The following is a 27,570-nucleotide window of genomic DNA, read 5'->3' on the forward strand; positions in this document are numbered from 1 at the left end:
TTCCTCAACAGCAAAGGCGATACACCAATGCCAGGTGATGTCAATGTCATTTGGTTCGTTGGCCTTCACTAGAGGGTCTAGCAATGACAACAGGAACTTCTCTCACAAAAAATATTTTTTTGATCGATGTATATCGCTTGGTCCTGCAACAGTCATTGAAGACTGTTAATCACTGTGTCATGGCGGGTCATCCTCTAGGAGTTAAAGTGCACTGTGTCCTGTTGTTTATGTTCAATGGTTACAAGAGGATTTTCCAAAGACTTTACAGTTTGCTTTTGACCATTTAGGTGTTGCTACTGCAACACAGAAGCAAAATTATCACTATAGATTGAAAGATCATTTCAGATTGGACATTTTGTTTGGAAATGGTATCTACCAGAGGCGAAAAGCTAGGTCTTGGCTGGGATGGCCCATACCTGGTTGTCAGAAAAATCTCTGAAAAACACATGGAACACCGAAAAGTAAAAATTGACATGTGTCAGAGGTCTATAATGATCATTTGAAGTCTTCTGAAGGTCAACCTGTTCCCTGGGATTGGCTAATGGATACAGAGTTATCTCTGTCTAGGACACTGGACGATACAGATGGGTGCAATCACTCTAGGCCAAACATCTGAAATGAAATCACCAACTTGTACCAGAGTAGGCACGCTAGTGAAGGCAAAAGTTGTTTATTCTCCGAGTCAGGGCCAAGTATAAATATCGTTTAAAGAAATTCTGGAGCTCAGAGCTAAATGCTCTCCAATGAGATAATTTACAGAGAGCAGAAGGAGGCGAGAAAGGGATGTTGGGGGTGCAAGGATCAACTTCTTGTACAGAAAATGATTTTGGAAGAGGCTAAAACATACCACCGCAACCTCTCCATGTGCTGGATAGGCTACAAAAAGGCATACGACTCTGTCCCTCACGAATGGATTCTGAAGTCTCTTCAGTGTACTGACCTCCCTGAACGACTATTTGATTTACTCAAGTCTTTAATGAGTTGCTGGTCGACTCAACTTAAGATGTACCCGCAAGGGCAGGTGCAGACTTCGGAATCTATTCCAATCAGAAGGGGAATATTCCAGGGGCACTCCTTCAGTCCTTTGCTTTTCTGTCTGTCTCTAAATCCTTTGAGTTTTCTGCTCAACAGGGAGGAAGGGTACCATCCCGGACCTCCTCAGCACAGATCCCCAACACCTCTTACTCATCTCCTCTACATGGATGACATTGAGCTCCTTGCCAAAGGAGAGACCAATTTGAAAGAACAGGTTCTCCTTGTCGAGTCCTTCTCTAATGATATTGGCATGACATTTGGACTCGACAAATGTAATACTCTTCATCTGAAACGTGGCAAGGTAACTAATGATGGATCGGTCAAGTTACAAGGGGGAGGAGTTATTGAGCATCTTGTGGAAGATCAGGCCTACACCTATCTTGGAATGCAAGTTCGAGACAAGCTCCAGAATGCCCAGATTCAAGATAAACTTCGGGACGAGTAGAAATCTCGTTTAAAGAAAATCTGGAGTTCCCAGATAAATGCTCGAAACAAGGTCAAAGCCACCAATAGTTTTGCTGTGTCAGTTCTCTCCTATTCCTTTGGAGTAGTTGATTGGACAAAACAAGACATCCAGAGTCTTGCCTGCCTGACCAGAAGGATCGTGTCTGATAACAGAGCACACCACCCTCGTTCCTCTCTTAATCATTTATATATACCAATCAATTCAGGATGTCGGGGTTTGATTAATGTGGAGGCTCTTCATGATAGAATTTTATTGTGTACTTTTGCACATATTTATTTATCGGATGATCCTCTGGTAAGGCATGTCAAGACTCACGATAAAAGTAGGAATTCCACAGCTATTTGAAGGGTGCCAAGGTTGTTGGACACAATATGAAATTTGAAGTTGATTTTGTTGATGGTGATGTATTGCTGGATGGTACAGAGATGGGAGTAAACCAGGTGAGGTCCTTTACCAAGTCTGCCCAGAGTTGGTCCTTTCGGGAGACGGTGTCTGAGAAGCCACTGCATCATGTGAACACAAAGTGTGTGGAACAGAACAGCAATCCAACTGATTCCTTTGCCTGGATGAAGTTGGCTGGTCTCAAATGTCAAACTGAGGGCTTCCTTTTTGCTGCTCAGGACCAGTCACATCCTACACGCAATCGCCAGAATGTGATTGCTAACCAAAATGTTTACATGAAATGTCGACTATTCAATGATTTACAGAGACTGTCCAACACCTTGTCAGTGGACTCAGTGGATGTGTAATATGGTTGGTAAGATTCAGGAAAAGCATGATAAATATGCAGACCTGCATTTCCAAATGTAGGAAAATGGTTTCTTCCTTTAAGAAGTGTTATTTTTCAAGCTATCAGGTATTGGGTTCGTAATGTAAATTTAGAGGGAAGTTTGACATGTCAATTACTGGAAATAAATAATTTCTTTAAGAGGTTGCTTGTAGTTTATAACTTATATTTGGTACCTTGTTACTTGTTTTGGCAGTATAACATCCATTAACATCCATTAAAAATACACAAAGCAAAGTCTATGACTGACACAATAATATAACACTGAACCTTGCCACTCAACGGAGGTGCTCATTATAATTATATTGGAGAAACTGGACTGCAACTAAAGGACTGCTTCAATGCACAGAGGCAGCAAATTCAAGATCCAAATGTGTGATGTATAATGTCAGCAAACACACTGATGAATGCAGGAATGGCCAGTTTATCTTTCCATGTTATCAATTGTTTAATAATTATAAACAATTATGGGTGAAAAAAGAAAAAATGTTCATAAGGCTGTTTAAACTTAAGCATAATTTAAAAGAATAATTTTGTAACCTTCTCAATGTAACTCATTATGTATTTGTGCACTGAAACCATACTGCAAACACGTTCACCACTATTGTTTCTAACAATGATGTCAAAAACACGATTTCACAAATGTAACCTTACTGTCACCCATGACTATGTTTTATGCCTTCCACTACTGTCACTAAATAGCTAAAACCATTACATGTCACCTATGACAACACAGTTTTCATTGTACACCTGAAGAACTGTTGAATGGCAAAAGGTCTAGTACACACATGTGCATGTGCATGTGCGCGTGCACGCACGCATGCATGCACACAAAGAACAAAACACCAAACGCGACAGCACCAAAGCCATTAATTGCAATTTTGGTCACAAAGCCAAAAAATGGTACCATCATTTGATCAAGAAAGCTGTCACAGCAAATGCAAAGGAGAAGGTGATAAATCATGCTTTAACAGCCCTGAAGAACTTGTTTTCGTGTTATCTAAGTATTACCTTTTCAAGTTTTTTTCAACCACCAGAGAAACACAAATTTTGGGTGTGATTTTACAAAATTTCACAGACAGTGAGATAGTCACCAAGATTTGGCTGGAGCATTTAAATGAGCTGTTATCAACATTGTTAACACTGCAGTGCAACTACGCAATCATGATCAGTTAGAAGTTAAGGTACGCAGTGTCAACAGACTGATTTTAATCCTTGAGAATATCATCTATTTGTTTGAGCAGGGAAAAAAAATGTGCTGTTCCCTGTCTGTGAAACAACACATAACTTCCACTAAATTCCTATCAGTTTATCAAAAACACTATCAAAGTCTTTTTCGGTGGTAAAATCATCTTGCTCAGTGTGTTTCATCCTGCCAGTGCCCACATGATATTCAATTATCTTATGAGACTGTTTGACATGTATTGGGACGACCTCACCATCAAACCTCCTCCATCCAATTTGCTTAAATTTTGCTAAGTTTCGTTAGAAATTTGCTTGGCTAGCACAATGTATAAACAACAGGTTCTGCTGTTTTCAATAAAAGTTTGGTTATATTTCAGCTTATGTTTTAAGCATTGCTCATAGACAATCCTTGAATGAATTCCTATCCTTGCAGTCAAGTAACATGACCTGTGGCATCTGGTCTCTTAGGTCTTTTTGGACCTAGTTACATTTTTGCATCAGGATCCAAACATATCTTTCATATGATGATGTGAGAAGGCTAAATACGATTACGTTTCTCTTTTCTTGGAGAATTACACTGCAATCATCTAGGATAAACAGTGTCGATTCTCCTTTAAACTTGTCATGAAAGGCTATTAACAACTCCTGTAAACAAATTCCAGACCAATGTTATGCATCTCGGGGTCATTCATCACCAAGGATCTCTCAGTGTATGTCTTAATGACTTCTTTTTAATCATAAGATGATCAAAAGCATCCCAATAATACCCTTCTAGCATATCCAAAACAAAAGCAGTTTTACCGCAACCCGTTTGACTGCAGATGATGGTGCAATGTAGCTCCAGGGGGAGCTGAATAGATGACTTGCATGAATCTTCCATCTTGTACCTTGAACTGCACATCCATAATCACATCTAAATATTAGTTGAAATTAGTGGTGGTTTGAACATTCTTCGTGATTTGAATCAAGATCCCCTCGCTCCCATTTTCTATACACCAAATGCTGCTATGAAACTGATCGTCATCCGTAGATGATATGTCCATCCACTGCACATATTTACTTGTCAAACAAGAGTCATCACAAGACGACTTATCCCCCCCTCGGCCCCCACATATTTGAAAGGACAAATCATGTGACAGTTACTTGATATCTTTTAGATTAAGTTTGAAATGTTTTCATGGAAATGATGAAAAACATAAATGCCATATATCTGTAAACAGCAGATATCCACTTCAAGATCTTGTCTCGTATATTTGCCAAAATCTGTTGAAAGATATCAAATGGTTTTCAAGTTGTGCTCCGAAAACGAAGCCCGTCTCTCCATTTTGAGACTGTCTGAATTGTTTCCATTGAAACCGGGAAAAATAAATATGACAAAAATCTGCAAATAGCAAAAGGCACCACTTTGAGGTCTGCCTCACATATCTGCCAAGTTTTGCTGAAAGATATTGAGAAGTTTTTGAGTCGTGCTATAGAAACATAGCCCATCCCTCCCTTTTGAGACTAAGTACGAATTGTTTCCATAGAAAGCAAGAAAACGATAAAACAACTGGTTCCCGACTCAAAGTGCTCTGCGACAACTTGCTACATGTAAAGACAGAACCCAGCAAATGCATTGCCGTGGTCACCTTCTTGAAAAAACGATCATTTACGATGGAAAGTCATTAACATACACATGTTTTGCTTTGATTTTTAGTTTAGAAAGGCTTGGTTTGTTGAATTTCCAAATGCAGTTCGAACTGACACGATAGAAGATAACACGGAACATGCCATGAAAGTCTTGGGTGTTGTAGCATCTGTGAAATAATGCAAGTTCTTTTTTTCCGTACGTTATCAGCCCTTATGTTATTCCCAACGGTAATTCTTTAACTACTGTCACATTAAAATCTTACAAATAGTTCTTATACTACCACTGATAACGTAAAAGAAAATCGGAGATACACCTCCGGCGAAAGAGTATTCCCTGGAAGTTCTCTATCAAGAATTAGTGATTATTACCATGGTGTAAATCTGCATTGAATATGCTTTCAGAACATGTTACGTTAATATTTCTATGAAACTGGCACATATGTGAAAATCGTCGTCAAAACTGACTACTTTTGTCGTATGTCTGTTGATGTTGTGAGGGCGGTGTGTGTGTCTGTGGCCAGTAGGAGGAAAGTAGATGTATTTCATCGCGATTGTACACCTATGTGCATTCGTGTACACGAACAAGTACTTATACGAGGTAAATCTGCATGGAACAAGCTTTCAGAAAATATAGGGATCATGTTTGTGTGAAATGTGCACATAGGTGAAAATTGCCGTCAAAAACTGACTACTTTTGTTCGTGCTTCTTGGAAATGTCTCTCGTATGCGTAACGAAATTGTGAGGCCGTTTGTGTGTCTGTGACGAGCGGTGGGTGGAAAGTAGATTGTACACCTATGTGCATTCGTGTACACGAACAAGTACTTATACGAGATAAATCTGCATGGAATAAGCATTCAGAAATTATAAAGATCATGTATATGTGAAAGGTGCGCACAGGTGAATATTGCCGTCAAAAGTCTAAAACCCACTGCTATAGCAGCAAAGAAAAAACGTAAAACTGTTTTTACATCGGTAGAAGTGGTCGTATTTTCCAATGATTATACTGCCAACAAAAAGAGTGTTCCGTATGAAAAAATGTTATTCGTGATTTTGTTATAATTTATTATATCCTCATTGTTGTAACGCAAGAAAAATATCGCCATGTAAATTACGTATGCTTCGGACTGTCCAAGACGCAAGACGGATGTTTTGACTGAGCAATTTAGTCAGGCATCAGTTACCTCCCATTAATGACACGGTAACCCAGTCACTTCTACGCGAGACGGTTCGCGCAGTTTCGAAGAAAGTAAACATGTTTCAACACAATAACAAACCGGTGTGCGTTGGTGTGCATCGAAAGCTGCATATACATTATGAATCTACGATGAATGAGCTTTCAGAAAATACTAAATTTAAGTTTCTGAAAAATATGTACATAGGTGAAATTCTCTGTTAAATATCGTCCATTTTTGCTCAAATTTTGCACATTTTTGTCATTTTTGACAATTTAATTTTATTTCATATGTTTCTTGCTATGGTAACATTAAATTGACAAAATATTTCTCATGACAGACCATGTACTATCTAACGTCAACTATCTAACTTTCTGATTTTCATTCAACAGTTCTAAAAAAACTTTAGGTTATGTCTGTTCATTATCAAATATACGTTTTTGATGATATAGATTTGAATTTAACCCCACAATTATTATATGAAGATATGTTGATGCAAATAACAGTACAATGTACAATGACTGAAAAAAGTCATGCATGTGTAATGTAATATTAAAGTATACATGCACCAGCATACAAAGAATCACATAGATTTACAACATTGTACAGTGCAAATACAATGTAAAGTGGGAAAAGATATTGACTTTATTGATATATTGGTGTTGGAATTTGAAAAATCAATATAATGGAACAAAACAGAAAGAGCGAGGTCTAAAAAATGAAAAATGAGCTTTTTTATAACTGTTACAATAATCTGATCATTGTGAAGACAAGATGTATGTAGACAATGCGGAAAATGTAAACCATTCGATGCTGACAACACTTAACAGTACCATTTATATTAGAGATTGAAATTTATTATCAATATGAACATATGTATTATTTAGTTGTGTAATGAAAAATAACATTTGGAAAGTGCCCTTGAATGTGTACTTAGCTAATGGTAGTTGTGCTTAGTATATTTAATAAATTAATATTTTAATAGTATTTCCTTTATCAAAACTTAAGAAAAACATTTTAATTATAAGCTTAATTGAGGATAATTAAAATGCAGTCATTGTAGAAATTTGCAATATTTTAATTTATTATTTATCTATACAGCGAATAAATATTTCATGCATCACAAACCGTTACAGACATAAATAAGTACAGTAGGGATTTTAGTTATGCCCAATTTATCGCATTTGCAAGTTGGCTACATGTAGGCGATAACTGACATAATTCGTTTGTTACTGTTATTTTACAGTTGATTCACCATTGTTTCTCACTTTCCTCTGTACCTGCTAAGTATCTGTATTGTCAGAAATCTCAGTCCCATCATCCCATCACATCAACTCCCCACCTTAGTGCACTCCACGAAAGCAGCAATATCGGCTGTAATTAAGACGATTTGAGTACATATACAATGAAAATACACTGCAGTTTTAAATGTGTGATACTGCAACATCTAGTGCCAGACGTAAATTACCAGCTGCAAAACGTCAACAAAACGACAAAACATGACCTGAAAACGTACAGCTGATTTCACCGCCTTGCTTCGAACTGCCATTTCGTGATTCTTACTTGCAATGTAAGCAGTCATGCCTATCCCAGGTGTTTCATAGAATCATAGAATAAATATTTCAGGAAATAACACTTGATATAACATCGTAAAAGGGAAAAGATATGCTGTCCATTCACCAATGTCAACGTTCCCGGTGACGGTGAAAGATACACTGGTTAACTGTCTCTAAGTGTAATAGTAACACGTAAGGCGCACATCACACATACACATGCACTGTCAGTTTAAGGTTGGACCATCCAGATCAGCGCACCTACCGGATTAGTAACAGGAAGATAAATGTAAAAAGATCGCCCATTCATCACTTTACCTCATAGTAGGTTACAAAACCAGTGTTATCAGATGCTTATGTCCCTCAAAAATGTAGGCTGTACTGCTTGGGTTACACACATGCACAATATCTTATTTAGACTTGGTTTTGGTTTTGGTTTCGTCTTGTCATCTGTTTGTTCAGACAAAGATTATCAGACAATTTGAAACAGTAAAGGACTTCAAGTTTAAGCACTTCCTCGAAGTGTAACTACTACAGACAATTCAAATCACTGTTAAATGTAGAAGCTAAACTTAAATGTCAAAATTATGGACTTACTATAGGAACCAGTAGACAGAATAAGAAAGAGCTTATGGATAGGTTTTGTAAATGCATGGAAAAATATTAAATTGAAGATGAGCTACATGTACTGTTTGTATGTGAAACTTATGATAATCTTTGAAAGAATTACATATACTTGCTTATACCTTATGTCATGTCTCATTATGTGTTACAAGATATGGTGAACTTACTGAAAATGTATCTACATTGCATAGTGAATGTTTATATTTCTATAAAGTATGGAATTTTAGAGCCAACACCACTAATCCATAAGCACTTAGGAATTGCAGTTACCACTGGTACACAGCCATACCTCTATCTGGCATAGTATGCACCTGTATTTGTGTATTTGAGAGCCAACACTATTAATCCATAAGCACTCAGTCTTCCAGTTATTACTGAGATATTGTAATATTTCTATGCTGCATTGTATTTGTATGCGTTTATAAAAATCATGGTTACTGAGAGCCATCACTATAAATTCATAAGCATTTAGCTTTTGCATATATACTACTGGCTCACTGTAATGCCCCTACCTCTCATAGTAAGTTCCTGTACATGTATTTGTGTTAAGTATGCAAACACTGACCCACCACTATTAACATATTTTCATACCTGTCTGATTAGTAGTTATATCATGATATATGTATGCATAGAAGTATACATATATCAACAGAAATATATGCATCATGGGCCCATGGCCTCTTTATTGAATAAATCTGTATGTCTGAAAATAAGATCAAGGTCACTCAAATTGACTGGGGTCTCTCTAATTCCCCAATGTTGGCTGTCACCAAATTTAAAGACATTGGGTACAACAGTTCATGAGATATTGCATTAACAAGGGTATGAAAAAGGATGAAAGAGTTAAAGTGAATATTCAAAATACACTAGTGTCTGCGTAACTCCCAATGTAGACTGTCATCAAATTTGCAGACATTGGGTACAACAGTTCATGAGATACCATATTAACAAGAGTTTGAAGAGTGTTCAAAGAGTCGCAGTGTCCTTAAAAATATTGTGGCAGACACCATTCCTGAATAGTGTGTTGTAAATAGTTTTATCTAATTCAGGTGTTGTCATATTGTGGTATTTCAGAGTTGTCAGGACAGCAGTTTTCTTTAAATTCTCCTTATGCTTTTGGAGCAGCCTATTAATGTAAAGGGGTTTCAGCTTATTCCATGTTTGTCACCGTTTCTTTGTTTAAACCCAAGCCTGGCTTTCATTGGTCAATTTAAACTGTTCATTTTTCATCCACCTTGACAAGACTTTGATGCACAGAAGAGTCATAGACACTACTTGGGATAGAGGATTGGTATTGTTCAAGGTTAGTAATATGTATTCTTGCTAGCTAGTCTATATGTATATATGTAGGTAGACTTAGCTATGTCTAAAACACATTTCAATGTATTTAATATACTTATTGTTGGTATGGTATAATCATGTCAACATAGATATTATCTCAGTAAGGATAAAATATTCTGTTCTAACCTCCCTCTGTGAATCTTCCTGTGTCGCTATGCAGCGAGTGAATGCATTATCTGTTTGAATGTATTATATTTTTTTACAATGTCAAACACTTCCCTCACTGATCATTAGAGACACATGTCTTTAGTGTAGTATTCTTTATGCAGGGGAATCCATATTTGTATTTATGTATTCCTGTGCAAGAGAATATTGTCATTCAACGTGTAAGGCAGCTGCCAAAAGCAACTTACACCAACTTACTATATCACCCACAGGGTATGGATAATTTCAGTATTAATTATTGTTCTTTGTATACATTGTAAATAGTACATTATGCCAACTATGATTACATTTAATATCATTGGTACCACAATGTGGTAATTAGTTTTACTATTAAGAACATCTACTGTAATATAATCCATAACCATAATTTTTTTATGTTTATTGTATTCCTCATGTAAAGTACACAAACATTGAGTTGTAACTCTTGATAAACCATTTGTGGAATCTAAATGATGATTTTATGTCTCTTTGACCAAGATAATCACCTGTATGAAGGATGAACCATGTTTTTATGATAGAACACTGATGATATTTTATGATATTGTCTTATTGTTATCGTATTGTGTTACAGGGTGTCAATACTGCTCTTCCGCAAATAAAACCTCACACCCGTAGCCTTTGTTTGGATGTCTTACCTGGCACAACTCGGTTATAATAAGATCAAGGTCTCCCAAATCCAGGACATTGGACGCCACGATTTCAGAGTGTTGCCAGTTGATAGAATGATTTTGATTTTTAACAATGTGTTATGAGAGTGCAGATTTAAGGTCAGATTTTTCAGCAGAAGTTTTGTGTTCTTTTAGTCTAATGTTGAAAGGCCACCGAGTTTCTCAAATGTAGCTGCTTCCACAATCACAAGAAATTTGGTATATACATCCTCTGGAATTGGACTCATTCTGGTTGCTGCCACCTCTCCCATTTGCTCTCAGGATGGTTTTTAAAGTTTTATCAGAATAAAATGTCACATCCAAACTTGCTATTCTTCTAATGAGTTGGCTGATGTGATGGCCAATCTGGCCTTGGTATGGAATGTTAATCCTGATAGGAGCTGGTTCAGTTTTCCGTGAACGATTATTTCGTTGATAGAGGGTGGTGGCAATGGTCTGCTCTACTAGTTGTTTAGGATATCCGTTGAGGGTGATGAAAGTTGTTTTGAGGTGGTCGATTTCATCTTGGAAGTGTGCTTGGTCGCAGATAGCTTGATGCAATACATTTATCAAAAATCTCTATACATGTCTAAACTTACAATTTGATATAATAAGCATCTGTCATTTCTAAATAATTAAACTTTTATTGTGTTCATTAAAATTCTGGCAATCTGATTGGTTAACTGGGAACACTTCTTTTGATTTCATTTCCCAATGAATCTAAAAAGCTAAGCCACGCCCACCAAACCGGACTACTTTCAGACCTGAGGAATGTCGGTGAATACACATTCGAGGGAATTCCCTCGAACATCAGCTAGAACAAGAGCGTGATACTCGGGCATCACTACATAAAAAATACAATAGAGCCTTAAACTACATAGATGGCGCTGACACCACTCTAATGGCAGCTAGTATGAGATTAGGAACAGTCGGAGTTGGATTGTTGACAACAGTCGTAGTCGCGCCGGTGGTGTTAGGGACTTGAATTAGCGGCTGTAGTGGCGGGAGCAGTTGGGTCAGTGTTTAAATTTGTATCCTGCAAATTGAATCGTAAAGCAAAGAAACACGATGAAATTAGAATACTTGCTGTATCAAAATTAAACACAACTGAAGATCATGTTTCCACTGGTAGAGGACAGAGACTTCAGAGTTTCTGTATGCTGGCTCACACAAAGGATTTCGGCCTGGGTGTGATTTGGTATTTAAATCTAAATCTACCGACAGGAGAGACAGGCTGTTTTCACACAGTATGTAGAAGAACTGATCACAGCCCTTCCAGAAAAGTCCTTGGTAGTCATGGACAATGCTCTGTACCACAGGTGCCGTGAGTCCGACAAGCGGTGACCAACATCCAATGGTCATAAAGCAGAGATCATTGAATGGTTTGACAGAAACAACATCGTAAGACCTGACAAAGTGACAAAACCAGTGTTGTATGAGCTTGTGTTACAGCACAAACCACCACCTTCCTATGCCATTGACAATATGTTGAAGAACACTGGTCATGAGGTTCTACGACTACTGTCATACCATTGCGATTCGAATCCACTTGAACTGATATGGGGGGATATCAAGGGGAAGGTATCACGCTACAACACGACATTCAAGTTATCTGACGTTGAAAAATATGTTCACACTGCAATAGGGGAGATTGATATCAGTCAGTGGGAAGCCTGTGTCAAACATGTATTGGCAGTTGAAAATGAGTACTGGAAACTAGATGGTATTAGAGAAGAGACCATCCCACCAATCTTAATACAGCTTGGAGATGAATTAGATACTGACCTTTCCGAAGAAGAGATGCTTTGTGATTGTATAATCTTGAAAAAATTCGAGGAAAACAAGTAAGTGATCAATCCCCAAAATACAAATTAAAGACCCACTTCAGTAATGTGTACATGCATAGTTTCACAGAAATATGATAATAGGACTCTGAATATTGCCTAGAAAATAAACCTATCCCCTAACTACTTCCACGCTCAAAGTATTTTCTTGGAAACTAAACAATCAAAATTCTCTGTTATGTACATGAAAAGACATCGCAACAGCAATTTGAAAACATCATATAAATTATGTGACATATTTGATTTTGAGATGACCCCTTCTACCCTACTCTGGTATTGACACCATTAACTAATGCAAAATGCACGTGCTTCAAGTCACATGACATGATCTTCTGAGCATAATGTAAGAATGTGACATGTGACCTGCCTATTCGCATGACTGGGTTGCTGTTCCGGTAAGTAGCTCAGCACCCTTGACACGTGAGGTGTTGTTGTGACTTGAAATAATGACAGCTCTTACAGGCAACTTTCTTACTACTGGCATTTATAGTTTTAAAGTAAAGTTACCAAACACCATCCTGAAACATTTTCTGCCAGACTTTACATTGGGTATGAAGTGATTTTCCCACACATCCCAAAACCCAATGTATACAGTAAGTTTTTCAGTTTTGATGTCCTGTTAATTTTACCATTTGAATCATGGAACAGTAGTAAATTGTAACATTTCTTCGGAAAACGTGTGGAAGGCATGTTTAACAGTTTGTACCAATACATAATACAGCGTTTGTATGCAAAGATATACACGGGATATCTCCTGATTTTGCCACGAGCAACATGATTGGGAATACACAGTTCAACACTAAAAAAATATTTACAGGCGTGGTTATGAACTGTTTTAATAGTTGAATACTGTCACAGTCTAGACCCCATACCTCTGCACCTTAAAGCAAAATAGGCATTACTTTAGTGCCAAAATTTCTGAAGAACACATCACATTTCATATGTTCCAACTTTGATGAACTTTTCAAAATACCAAACAAAGTCTTTTTGGATTGCAAAATAAAGCTCTCAAAGTGCTTGTAACATAACAATGATTGTGAAAAGACCTAGATACCTAGATGAAGAAACACAGTCAATTAACTTACCTCCCGAATACCATTTTTCGTGCTTAGTATGGGTGCCACTATTTCTAAACACAACAATTTTGATTTTTTATATAAGCTGACATGTAGCTGATATTCCTTGCAATGCTTTTCAAGGACATTGATGTGTTTTTGAAGCCCATAAATGGTGTCAGAGAATAGAATAACATCATCCGCAAATAGAAGGAGAAACAACTGAGTTTATTCTGGATGTAGATGGATACCTGGATAGCACAATGTTTCAATACTATCGGCTAGATCATTTATAAAAATAGAAAACAAGAAAGGGCTCAAGACACAGCCTTGGCGAACTCCAATATTAAAGTTAAAAACTGTGAAAAAGAATTATTAACTTTAACACAAGATTTAACACAGCTATAGATGGATTTAATGCAGCCCAACATCTAGGGTGTTAATCCTTTCTGTTGCAAAACCAATCATAATTTCAACGTATTACCCAAATCAAATGCTTTCGAGAAGTTGACAAAGAAAGCATACAGTTTACCCCTTTTTGCTAGAATCCTCTGTTTAATAGAGTCGAGAATGAAAATATTGTCAATAGTTGAGTATCCTGTTCTAACATATGCTTCACTCCAAAATTGGAGTCTGTTGTTAATAACTGATATGTACAATTTACTAAATACACTGAGGATAGTAATTCCTCTATAATTTGAAACTGAATCTCAATCTCCCTTTTCATGAATAGGGACAATAAAACTGACCGACTGACCACTGAGCAGGAAACATACCGTTCTCAAAAATCATGCTGAATAAAACTGTTAAATACGGAACAAGAATGCCAGAAGAATATTTAAAGAATTCAGCGATTAATTTATCATCACCGACAGACTTAGAGCACTTGAGAGTATTTATTGCTTTGGTAACCTCATCTGCTGATATAAGAAAATCCAGCATTGTTGTAACATTACTATCCGTAGACTGATAATCACCCATGTAACTTGTATTTGGATCTTGCAAACCCGTAGCGTCCTTGTACAGGATGGACTACCACTGATCCTGAAAATCTTTTAAATATTTTCCAAAAAGATTTACTATTAAACAGATTGTCAGTTAGCAATCTCACTATCTTGTCCTCATACAGACATTTTTTCTCTCACGACAGAAGAAACTTTGTTTCAAGCTTCCAAAAATCTTTTTAAATCCTCCTCAAGTCTACTCTTTCTGAATAGCTTTAAAGGGGCACTGATGCGGAGTGAATAATGTTTCTCGCCAACTTTTTAATTACGACAACATGCTGCAAATTGGTCAGCACCTGCTCCCTCGACCGTGACGGACACGGGGACTGGGCTCCTGTCAGCATTAGCAGAATTTCTTCACCCTAAACAGTGAGGAGGCCGGATGACCATCACATGCCGTTATTTGAAAATATCCCTGGTATTCCTTGTCTGTTTGTAATAAAATATCCCAGCAGTGTAGTTTTTTTTTATGCCTGGATGGTATAGTGACTGATCCAATTTGATCCCATTTCTGTGTTTTTCACCTCAATATTTAATCATGTAATGTAAAAATATGATGTCTAAAGGCACGTAGATAGCAAGCCATTTGTTTCATATAAGTCTGATAGACTGCAAAACTTTATAGATAGTTTTGAGGGCTGACCCAGCTGTCACAGCAAAAATCATATGTAAATTTTGATGGCTGCACCCCTGGTTTACTATCTGTGATAATAAAAACACATAATTAATTTATTTGAATCGGTAGAGAAATCTGAAAATTTCTGAGAAAAAAAATGAGTGAGTGAGTGAGTGAGTTTAGTTTTAGCAATATTCCAGCGATATCACGGTGTGGGACACCAGAAAATGGGCTTCACACATTGTGGCCATGTGGGGAATCGAACCTGGGACTTCAGCATGATGCTTTATCCACTAGGCTACCCCATCGCCCCAAGAAAAAAATTAAATGGTAAACAATAGTAATAACAATGGTAAAAAAATGGTAAATACCTATTTACCCAAGTACACAGGAAATGCCTATATGTACAGTGCTCCCAGAAATTATTGAGAAAATCTTTGTTTTTTTCCTAATGATGCTAAGATTGGAAAAAGGGCTTTCACTATGCACTAAGCATACTAAATAAGGGAGACAACTCTTGAAGGCTTAGAAGGCAGCTCATTACATCAAGAGTTATCTCCCTTGTCTGAGCAGACGGCTTCCTATGTTGACATGGCAGAATTTACAGCAAGAGAGAAAAGAAAGCTCATTCTAGATGATTTTGAAAGGGGTGAGGCTGATGCTAAAGTGTTAGCTTGTAGACATGGTATTCCTCTGTCTACAGTATACAGAACTTTGAAGAATAGAGGGGTTTCAGTACCCATGATGCATTGCGCGGCCGCCATGTTGGTTGTCAACCTTTGAAGCGCGAAACGTAAACAAGTGCCGTATTCGATCAGCTGCCAATATGCCCGTTTCGTGCGCGGTGTTTAATTGTAGTAATCGTGCGAGCCGAGACAAGAAGAGATTTTTCAGATTCCCGGCCATTATAAGTAATAGTGATGAGAAAACAAGAGATCTCAGTCAGAAACAGCGCCGTTTGTGGTTTGCAGCCGTCAATCGGGAGGATCTTGCATTCAAGGATACCAGACACATGCGTGTATGCAGCGATCATTTTGTTGGTGGTAAGTACAATGTGAATGGCCGATAACTCTGCGTAATACGAAATAAGGTTTGGCTGTTGTACCTCGGTTGTTTTAAAAATCAAATTCCCGAATCCCCGTTATTCAGTCAGTTATGTGACACCGACAGAATGAATTATCCGGGTGCAGGCTAAAACGCCACCACAGCAAAACGGCACCTGGCGAAAACGAATTATCCATGTCTCCTAAAGAGCGTTGGTGTAACGAATTTATTCGTTTCTGCTTCAACATGAATCATCGAATTTTAACCCGCTTCGCACGATGACACTATTTGTAATAGCCCAGGATACTTTTCACAAGGCACTAAGGTGATTGTTAGTTACTATGGTATTGCAGTGTGTAAAAGTTGTTTCACTGAATGGACCCCTAGGTTATCAGTACACATATCAGGCCATCAGGGCAAAAGGTTTTTTGCTGATTTTTGTAATTGAAGTAGGGGACATGCCTGAACTGTACATGCGTCCAGTTGTGTATTATCCTTGTGATAATAATCAAAATTTATAACCTCTCCAGGTTCTCCTTCGGCCTTGTATCAGGACACCCATCCCGACTGGATACCAACTTTGAAACTTGGTTATGGCAAGGGTGACAGTGACAACAAGGGTTCTCGTTTCTTCCGTTTGCAGGTAAAGTAAACATGTTTAATGTTTACTTATGTATAATACATTTATAACTAATATGTAACATTTAAAGGAACTGTTTCTGTCTTTCTGTTCATTTGGGCAGTTCTGATTTACCCAGGAACACACTAAGGAAATGAAACTGAGGAATTTTAAAGTAAGGTTAATTGATTTTTGCTGTAGTATGTAACACAGATATTCTCATCAATCTTAAAATATTTACATAATATACATAAGGTGTATTTATCATTATGGGACCTCTTGATTTCCTACAGTTAATTTGTAACACTGTTTTCTGAGTGCGAGTTAGCTACAGTGTAACTAGCTAAAGAACTAGTATCCTTTGTCATTTAGGAAAGGAAGGAAGCATCTAGACTCCGGAACCTGAGGTTTCATGTTGAAGAGGAACATTGTGAGACAGAATCCGAGACTGAACCAGTAGATCATGATCTAACACCTGAAAAGGAACTAGAAAGATGCAAAATAGAACTGAACATTCTTAAATCAGAAAATGAATCTTTAAAGCATGAGAATGATCTACTTAAGAAGATAGTTCATAAAATGAAAGCAAATAATACTGAAGACTTTGAGGGTGATGATGATAAAGTACGATATTACACTGGTCTGCCTTCATTTGTAACCCTAATTGCATTGTTCAATCTAGTATCATATGGAATTTGTCAGTCTTCACATTCATCTCTGACAAAGTTTCAAAAGTTAATTATTACCTTAATGAGACTCAGATTGAATTTACCCACTCTTGACCTAAGCTACAGGTTTGGTGTCAGCAAAGCTACTATTTCCAGGACATTTAACCAGGTTATGGATGTCTTGTACATAAACCTGAAACAACTTGTGTTCTGGCCAGATAGAGAAGATTTAAGGAAAACAATGCCAATGGTATTCAGAAGGTATTTTGGACGCAGGGTGTCTGTTATTATAGACTGTTTTGAGATATTGATTGATAGACCATCCAATTTGACTGCTAGAACCCAGACATGGTCAACGTACAAGCATCACAATACTGTAAAATATCTTATTGGCATCACTCCCCAAGGTTCTGTTAGTTACATTTCTGAGGGATGGGGAGGTCGTGTTAGTGATAAGTATTTAACAAATAATAGTGATTTCACAAACCATCTTCTCCATGGTGATGTTGTATTAGCAGATAGAGGCTTTGATATACAAGAAATTATTGGTTCTGTGGGGGCGGAGTTAAGGATTCCAGCATTTACACGAGGTAAACCACAGTTAAGTGGGACTGAAGTAGAGGAAACAAGAAAAATTGCCAATGTAAGAATTCATGTAGAAAGAGTTATTGGTAGTGTCCGTCAAAAATACATGATACTCAGCAGCATTATTCCAATTGATTACCTGATGACAAAGAATAATGAAACTGACCCTTTACTTGACAAGATAGTCCATGTTTGCTGTGCACTTACCAACATGTGTCCATCAGTTGTTCCATTTGAGTGAACGTTAATAATATTTTGTTAGACTTACAAAAGAACAAGACATAAATGACAGGTCATGTGTTTAATGTTGACATCTTTGGGACTCAGGAATGCACACACTTTGACATGTTCAAAAGCAATTTTAACCGCCTATTACTTTGCATCTGATACAGATGACAGCATTTTCATGTATGTAAGAGGCCTATGTAAGTTTCATTGTCTTTCACATAAGTTAAATATTCAACTGAATCGGTTTGTTAAAACTGCTGAAAGAAGAATGTTAGTATGCACTGCCAATTATGGTAAGTGGAGGATGAGTATCATTTCTAGCTTATTTCTCCCTATTACTCTAAAAGCCGCATGAACATTATTTCATCCTTCTATCATGTTAACATAACACATGCTAAATATTATTGGTAGTTGGCATCAGCTGATGAGAAACATACTCTTTATGTATCTTCCGAAAATGAAACCTGCCAGTTTGAGTACTGTGCACTCACTGTATATGTCTATATTAAATGTACTTTAGGCCATTTGGCCTCCATGTTTAGTAAAATTGTCATTGTCTTTGACAGCATTTTCAGTAATTAATATGTTTCTAACAACACCATGATCAATGTGGCATATTAATTATTAACAAGTGATACTTTCATCATTAATGATCATAGATGTGTTCAGTGAAAATTAATTGTGAAAAGTTACTGGCAAGGATGGCTAGTTAATTCAAACTACCAATTGCCCACATCATACTTCAACAGCCCTGCAAAATATCATTTATAAAAATGCACATAGGTCAGAATTGGTGTGATGTTTGGTATTTGCAGACTTTAGGTTGCTGTCAACCTCTTAGAAGGAAGTAATGTCAGTTAACCAATTAAGGTATGTATACTACATGCTGCCGGCGTAATTGGCATTGTGATCAGGGGAAAATGACTTTTTATTAAAAAAAAAACGTTGGCATTTGGCATTACAGCTAGGGTGTATAACATGACACTTTCTATGCAGATCCTTGTGTGGCAAGAGATAATAAATTACTTCATCGTATTCATGTGCATAGTTAAGCAATGAGCAAATCATCTGGCAATTACAGTTGGGACAGCTTTCACAGTATATTACTGGTCTAAATCAATCAGCTAAAAAAACCCACTAAGACGTGTTGTCATTATTCAGACAGATCAGAGGTCACAACATTGTTGGTAAGTGAAATCACATCATATTCAAAAGACTATACTGATATTTTGTTTCAGACAATGATTCAGCTGAATAATTATTTCAGCAACTGTTGATGTCGTATACCAAGTTCACAATTCAATGGAAAATATATCACACACATGACTATGAATTACTGCTCATGTACAATCTGTCATTTATAGTAATAAATCTATATGAACATGCTGAGACGTTATCTGTGATTGTTATTGTTCTATGTTAGCCTTGGTGTAGTGCCAACAAAATATGACTTGAGTAAGTTCACTTCAATATGGAGGTGGTTTGTCATATAAGAACTCAGAACAAGTTGCTTGGTGTCAGCGAGGCTTGAGGCACATAATGTTAAGTTACACTGATGAGATAATGTTTAAGTACATCACTCTTCATTGTTGCGTTTCCGCTTCTTTCGCATGTTACTTGTCGAACAGTCTTTACAGAACCATTTCCCTTTCGGCTTACGCACAAGACCAACACACTTGAAGTGAAACCACCTCACAGTACATTCTTTCCCATCACAGCCAACATATTTCCTTCCATCTTCTGGCTTCTGGCATATACAAAACAGTTCATTATCAACATTTTCTGGAGCAACCCTGTTACTGGTGTTCAAGAAGTGCCGTGCAACAATCTCTGGTAGAATTATGGATGTGAAAAACTGCATTGCATGTTCAGCTACAGGTTTCCAGAAAGCCAGACAAGGTGTAATTCTTTCCACAAACACATCATTGTTTGTCCAAACAACAAAGTCACAGTAATCATAATTAGTTACAGATAGCTGTGTTTGCACCTGGTAATAGTACTGACTGTCCCTTTTTAGTTGCAGTGACCCATTAACTTCCTCTAAGTAAACAATCCTATTGTCAACAAAGTCATCCTTTGCACAGAATGGACACTTAATCTCAAGACTGCCCCTTCCACAACAACCACAGTCAACAATCCCATCAGGAGTTGCACCAAGATGTGGATACTCACAGCTGAGGAATAAGCCACATTCCTCAACACTGAAGTTATGGTGACGCTCAGAAGACAATTTCTCATAGGTGTCCCTAGCTGTTACTGCATGGCTGCATCCCCATCTCGTAGCTGGATTAGAAAACTTGACCTCAGTTGGGTAACAGATGTGGCGAATCAAACTCCTCGAGGGGTCGGATAGTGATGTACGATTGACACTCTTCATCTTTGATGCAGTTATATGGCCAGCCCTGAACTGAAACCAAACTGGGGAAGATGCTTGGGTTCTTGTTGCAGCTTCAACTGCCAAAACTTTATCTGATGTGATTTTTAAACGACTTAAGATATTGTGACAGTGTTGTAATACATCATTGTATGGGATGCCAACCATTGTTTCATCAAAAAGCTCTGTGATCACTTGAGGAAACTGTGGTTGTAATGGAACAGGTACATACTGATCACTGTAATTACTGTGAACTGCAAGACAAGATGGTCTATCTGCACTGATAGCGTGAAGGAAGCTTTGAAAATTTGCGGTCGATGCAGATTTTAATTCCTTGATTTGTTGAATATTTGATAAAGTCGAACATGTTGTGGAAGATTCAATTGATAGGTCAAGTTTCTTCTTTAAAGTCTTTGATGAGGTGAAATCAATGTCTTTTAGACATGCATAGTTAATCTTGTTAAGAGAAGCTGGGAGTTTCCAGTATGCAGGCTGCTGCGTCACAGTGCCACATGTGAGCATGATTCACCCAAACCTGCTATACAGTTACAATGAGCCGATAAAACTTTGCCAGCATCATCAGTGATAAACCAGGGCTGTAACGGAGCTTAATTTAAGCGCTGTGAATGCATAACCTGTGAAAAAACAGTACAGGATTTAATTTTTGCTCAGACATTATTTCATATGGTATTTAGACTTGATTGAAATGTTTGAATTTCACCAAAGGCATTTCATTGCATAATGCTGAAGGCAATTAGCATGTACAGATATTTATCAACAGGCTGAAGACATCTTGGATTTCATTTCAACATAATTTTACTGTTATTAAATCAGTGAAACCATAATTAAAACATTGCTGTACTTAGTATAAACAGAATCTATCTATTTTGATTATCATTGCATATATGCCAAACACACAGTTCTTGATTTGGGTAAACTGTACACGAAAGACGCGATGTGTATACGATCGCATAGCGGCTCTCGGCACGGTAAACTGTTGTTTACGTTTACTTACCTTTGACATGACGACGTGAATGGCCTTTCCATCTTGGACGGATAAATGCACATAGGAGACAATGTCTCGTACCCAACCACACACAAATCTGTCATATGCTTCCAGACTCCTGTAGTTTCTCATGTCGGATAAACTATAAAAAGGACTTGGGCTGAACACCAGATAGTTGACGATGTCGACGTAGCTTGTTGCCGGCAAATACTTGTGGTCGTCACTCCATTCCGATCTGGGAATCCTGTACGGATCTTCGTTGTCTATCACAACAGTCTTCTCGAGATATCGTGCGCGAGATACTTTATCGAGTAGGTTTGCATAATTCTCCATGGCAGATGGTTAGATGACAGGCAGAGGCAGATAGACGTGTGAGTAGACGACAGTTGCTAGTGACGCTATGGTTGCTGGGGACGCGAATGACAACCAACATGGCGGCGCGTATGGAATCACGGGATAACTCTGAAAACCCTCTATATTCAAACAGGAACCGGGATAGAGCACAAAGCAGGGGCAGGTCGGCCTAGGAAATTCAGTGTTGTGGACCGCCGAAGACTTGGGCAGATTGTGAGTAGGGGCAAATTGAAAAGTGTTGAGAACATCAGAAATGAAATGATTAGCAGAGGAAGTCCTCAGGTATGCAATGACACAGTTAGGCAGGAATTACAGAGACTTAATTGGGTGAAAAAACGTGGAATTCCCTCGCCGTTGATGAAAGATACACAAAAGGAAAAACGTTTCAACTGGTGTCGGGCTCATGAAAATCAAGATTGGGATAATGTTTTCTTTTCGGATGAAAGTTCTGTTTGGCTTTTCCCTAATTGTGTGAAAATTTGGACCAAAGATACTGTCAAACCTATCTACCAGCGACCAAAACATAGCCCGAAGTTTCACATGTGGGGTGGCATATCGGCTCGCGGAGTGACGCCATTGTGTGTTTTCACGGGAAAATTGCCAAAAGAAAGATACGTCGACATTCTAAATGGTCACCTTCTTCCGACAGCACAAACATTGTATGAAGATGATTGCATTTTCCAGCATGATAATGACACAAAACACACTGGGCGCTACATAAAAACAGTGGTTGTCGGGCGAAAATGTTCAAGTTTTAGACTGGCCCAGTTACAGCCCAGACCTAAACCCAATTGAGAATGTATGGGGAGTCATGAAGGACAGAATAAACCAAAAGGGACTGAGAAATATTGAAGATATGAAGGCCGAGGTGGTCCAATATTGGGATACCCTGTCACACGATTACCTACAAACTTTGATGGGTAGTGTGCCTAGGCGTATTCAGGCATGCATTGCTGAGCGAGGAGGTCTAACAAAGTACTAAAACAAGACTGAGACTGTAAAAGGATGATGTTTTAACATGTTTATGTAAGTAAAACGCCAGAAGTTAATAAACGTAATGAGTTACATGACGCAACATGATTCTCAATAATTTCTGGGAATACTATATTTCTTATGTAACAAAGTTCCATTGGCATCCTCAAAACAGTTTCAGCCTGTAAGTGTTTCCAGGCTGTATGCAACGCAGAGATTACATCTTCCTTGCTGTAACCCGCATTTGATAGTATAAATATACATGTTATTTGTCATCATTCACTTGATGGTCAGTTAATGGGTTTATAACAGGTGTAGTTAGTGGTAACCCCGCTTGTCTGGAGTAAATACTCAACATTATGAATTAAGGTCTGATGTGGCAAATGTATTACTTGTTACATAATATAGAGGGTTTATCAGCTGTGTTACAAAAACAAACATTGATCTAAGGATTGACCGATAACACGCTGATTGATTAATTACTTTCACAGTGGATTTGTCACAAGGCAGTGTTTATGTGTATGGATTTACTAATCTGTACTGACAAAATACATACAAATGTATCAAGAAACAAATTATGGTTATAAGACAAATTATCAATTCATACACTGACTTCTTTATTTTTCAGTCCTAAACATTTTTTTTACCACTGGCAGATGATTAACTTCAAAGTGTTTCATCAGTTTTCATAATAATGACTTCATTTTTGTTGGTCAGTCTGTACTTAAACTATCAGTTGCGCATATGGGTGGCGCAGCAGAGGTCACGAACCAGTCATGAATTCTGGGATATCATCCAGGTACTCACGGGAGAAAAGCCATAACAAAAGAAACAACCAGTCCACGGAAAATGCTCCGCATCTGTGCCCCTTTTACATCCTCTCCTTCTCAGCACGGTAATATTGGCATTCCCTATCAAACCACGGTTGATCTTGGGTATTGATCACAGAATTACTTCATTTCATACAGTTGGCAGCTTTAAACATCAAATTTACAAATAAGTCAACAGCTTCAGTAATGTTTTCAGTCACAACATCAAGAAAAGTATCAAGATCATTTATACTATCACTGGACAGTAACCGTTCTCTAAATATTTCGACTTCCCAAACAAACCAGTACTGTACTTTTGGTTTTGTTTTTGATTGCATTCATTAAGAGTGCATACCTGTAGTTTTTACGTCGAGGAAGACCCAGGGACTTCCACATGAAGACCCAGGTACTTGGTAAAAAATTATACATAAAGTATTAGAGGTAATTACCAAATACCCAGGTTTTCATGTAGAAGTCCCTGGGACTTCCTCCAACTAAGATGCATTTGAGGTTTTCATCATGTTTGAAGGAACCTACAAGATAAAGAGAAATCATCTCAAGAGGTTTATAACAACGGAACACTGGCCTCCAACAAACAAGAAGTAGACCACGTGAAGACAACATATGTTACATACAATGGGTAACTAAGAATCTTGTGGAAACCACTGTAAAGAAAAAAACTACAAGACCAAGTTCAGCGTCCTTCGAAACCTGAGCCATCTCCCATCCACATCAACATCCTATATGTTCGGTCCTGCAGCCACCAAGTCAGCAGACTAAAAACGGAAATGGCCATCATTGACACTTTTTCTAAGCTCTTAAAACTCTGTTAATGGTAAAGGGAGCAATCATGCCATATCCAACCCAGTGATCAGTGATTGTGGAATCTCCAGTGATCTCACAGGCAAACAGAGAAAAATGTTAGCTGCCTTGAAACAACAAAATAAATATGGTCTCTTCAAAAATGGTAAATTAGTGATGATGGACGGGGACCTACTCATGACTCTTTACCCTGAGTAATATCAGACCCTGCTGTTTTAGATGAGACTGATAACACCATGGCAAGAGCTGACAACAGCGGATAACAGTGTGGTCGACCCCAGACACAATGCCTGTGAGATCACTGGAGATCTTAACTTATCACGACAATGTAAGGCACACACTTTACACTGAGTAGATGAAAACTTTGCTAATGTAGGTCTAGTGCGATTGTTTCCTTGACATTCAAACCTGCAAAATGTTGATGTACTGCCTAGTAACTTCCAAACTTGACTACTGCAACTCACTGTACTGTACATCCAAACCAATTCAGAAACTTCAAAGAATTCAGAACTTGGAGGCCTGATGTATCTCCCATTGTTCCAGCTATGACCATATCTCTCCTGAACACAGTCTTGTGGAGTACAACAACAATAGCACTGTCAGTTATTTATACAGATTTCACATAACCATCAGCAAAGCATTTCTTAAGACACCACTTTTTCTAAGCTCTTAAAACTCTGTTAATGGTAAGGTAGCAATCACACCATATCCAACCCAAAAGGCTCTGCATATAAACTGAAAAGTGAGTGTGGTGACTTGTCCATTGGTGAGACAGGCAGACTAGTAGCTACACATGTCAAAGAACACAAAACTTCAGTGGCCAAATTGGATCTGAAATCTGCAGTTTTCCAACACTTAATCATAATCATGAAATTGACTGGGAAACTGAAGTCCTTGCTAAAAGCATCAATAACTGGTGGAAATGCAAGCTGATTGAAGCTATCTCCATCAAAAACTCAAAAACAGGAATAAACATGGGTCAGAGTGTGTACCTCCCAAATACATGTTACATGAAACAATAAAAGACAATGCCCTACCCTGTCACTGTAAACCATAATTTCTATGTGCACACTGCTGTAACTTTACATTCTATACATGTATCACAGGTTTGTACTATCAATCAACAGCTTTGCATAATAAGTATCAGAACATTTCTGAGTTAAGCCAGCAATATTGTATATATTCATCATAACATGTATTCTATTAGCCCTTTTAGGTGTATCTACTGACTTCCACATGTATTGCGTCACCATGGCATTGTGATGTCACCGAGTTAACCCCCTGGACACCAACATTTTTTTCAGGTGCACATTTTCATAAGGTTTGAAAAGTGAACATTGTGAGAGAATCGCGGTTGCATTGATCATGAATCTGCTCACAAACACACATCTGGTTAATCAATATTAATAACCAGGACACAAAGTAAGCCGCCTAACCTGCTCAGTCACTGTGACTTCCACAGTTAGGCGGCTGACTTTGTGTGCAGGCAATTAGGTGCCTGACTCTGAGGGTGCAGGTTCGAATCCCAGATGGGACTTCACCAAAAATATACTAGAATTTGTACTTTACTAAGTAAGTGAAAACACAAATATGACATACGTAGCATGTGACCACTTTCTAAATGGAATTGTGCAATCATAATATTTATAATTGTTTTGTCCATAAAATGACAAACAAGTTCAATGAACAAGACAATTCCTGTAAATACCTGTGCCCATGCATTTCACAAATGTATAAAACATTTTCATTAATATTATCAGTTTTTCTTACAAGGTTGAATTTCATCACTGTTTAATAACCTGTTCACATGAAACTGCAATATCAGCCCAATGTAAAGAATAGTGTACATCACTGGCACAATAGTATATGTTGCAGTAATGGGCATGTGTGATCTTTTAACAATTGAGTAAGTGAGCAAGTTTAGTGTTATGCTGCACTCAGCAATATTCCAGCTTATATAGCTGCAGTCTGTAAATAATTGAGTCCTCTTGTTTTCATGGAACAGACTCTTGGGGATGGATGTTATTTACATTGGCCAAAGTACACTTCAATAGACCTGAATTTGAAGATCCATACATATATAGTTCCCTCATTAGCATAACATCTACATCTAGCACCAATTTAATTTAGAAACTGCCATTTGTCCTGGAAGTAAGCAATTATTTTTCTATTCCTCCAAGTGCTACCATCACACCATCCCTTCTGCTCATACAGTGCTCACAAAACTGACAGCCAGACAGGAGCCTAAGGACAAATTCAGGCTGTTATTTTAGCTTTGAGCACTTTGGTTACTAGACAACAGTGAAATTTTTTACCACATGAGTGTGGAATGAATAAAGTAACTAACAAACATCTATCGCCTAGCATTTACCTTCCAGTGTCAGCAGGAAGAACTAAATGAAACTTCAAGTCTAACTTCAAAATCCTGGTGAAATTGACACACAAACTGATAACTTTTCTTTAACTTTAATTTCAGGTAACAAAATTTCTGTAACAGCTATGCAGTGAAAAACTGCAACGAAGGTCAAACTACCCTAAGAGAGTCGCCTATGCTTGGATGGGTTACTGAAGCTTGCAATTGTGTGTGTTTTTGCTGATGTTGGACAGTCTTGATGAAGTATATCAGGTAGTTGAGGTGCTAAAGTGTGGGACACTGTGACAGTTAAAAAGCATGAAACAGTAGGTGAAGATACTGGAGCTATGGGCCAAGTGTCACCATCCAGGTGTGACAAACAACTTAAGAATGTGGGCAAGACATCCCACTCAGGTACCTAACAGTAAATGTGATGACAGGGTCACAAATTGAGTCAGTGTGCTTAAAGAAGGATGCAAACTTCTGCCCACAAAAACAAAGGTTTTTCTGAGCAAGCAACAGACAGCAGGCCAGACGACCGAGGCACAACCAACAACCTCTCCAGCAGCACACAGCAAAAAAGGTCCTGAGTGAGACTGAGGGTCAGAGCCA

The 27,570-nt window shown here is 37.9% G+C and overlaps 2 protein-coding genes and 1 pseudogene across 3 annotated transcripts in view; 1 reads left to right on the forward strand and 2 right to left on the reverse strand.

Moving 5' to 3' along the window:
- Window positions 1-27,570, reverse strand: part of LOC137291111 (palmitoyltransferase ZDHHC21-like) — a 312,776-nt gene that overhangs the window by 255,697 nt on the left and 29,509 nt on the right. The gene's annotated exons all lie outside the window — the stretch shown is intronic.
- Window positions 15,951-18,281, forward strand: LOC137291110 (uncharacterized). The gene is made up of 3 exons (XM_067822391.1): window positions 15,951-16,167; window positions 16,699-16,811; window positions 17,160-18,281. Exons 1-3 carry the CDS (start codon window positions 15,951-15,953, stop codon window positions 18,279-18,281), a joined length of 1,452 nt encoding a protein of 483 aa, XP_067678492.1.
- LOC137291109 (uncharacterized) lies at window positions 19,845-21,981 on the reverse strand (annotated as a pseudogene).

Source organism: Haliotis asinina, chromosome 7, assembly GCF_037392515.1.
Source record: "Haliotis asinina isolate JCU_RB_2024 chromosome 7, JCU_Hal_asi_v2, whole genome shotgun sequence".
Lineage (NCBI taxonomy): Eukaryota > Metazoa > Mollusca > Gastropoda > Lepetellida > Haliotidae > Haliotis > Haliotis asinina.

Bases quoted from the DNA above. Each gene is read 5' to 3' on its own strand.
- LOC137291110 (XM_067822391.1), top strand. From the start codon at position 15,951: ATGCCCGTTTCGTGCGCGGTGTTTAATTGTAGTAATCGTGCGAGCCGA. The intron at 16,168-16,698 runs GTAAGTACAATG...TAACCTCTCCAG, and splicing joins CAGCGATCATTTTGTTGGTG to GTTCTCCTTCGGCCTTGTAT. The intron at 16,812-17,159 runs GTAAAGTAAACA...TTTGTCATTTAG, and splicing joins CTCGTTTCTTCCGTTTGCAG to GAAAGGAAGGAAGCATCTAG.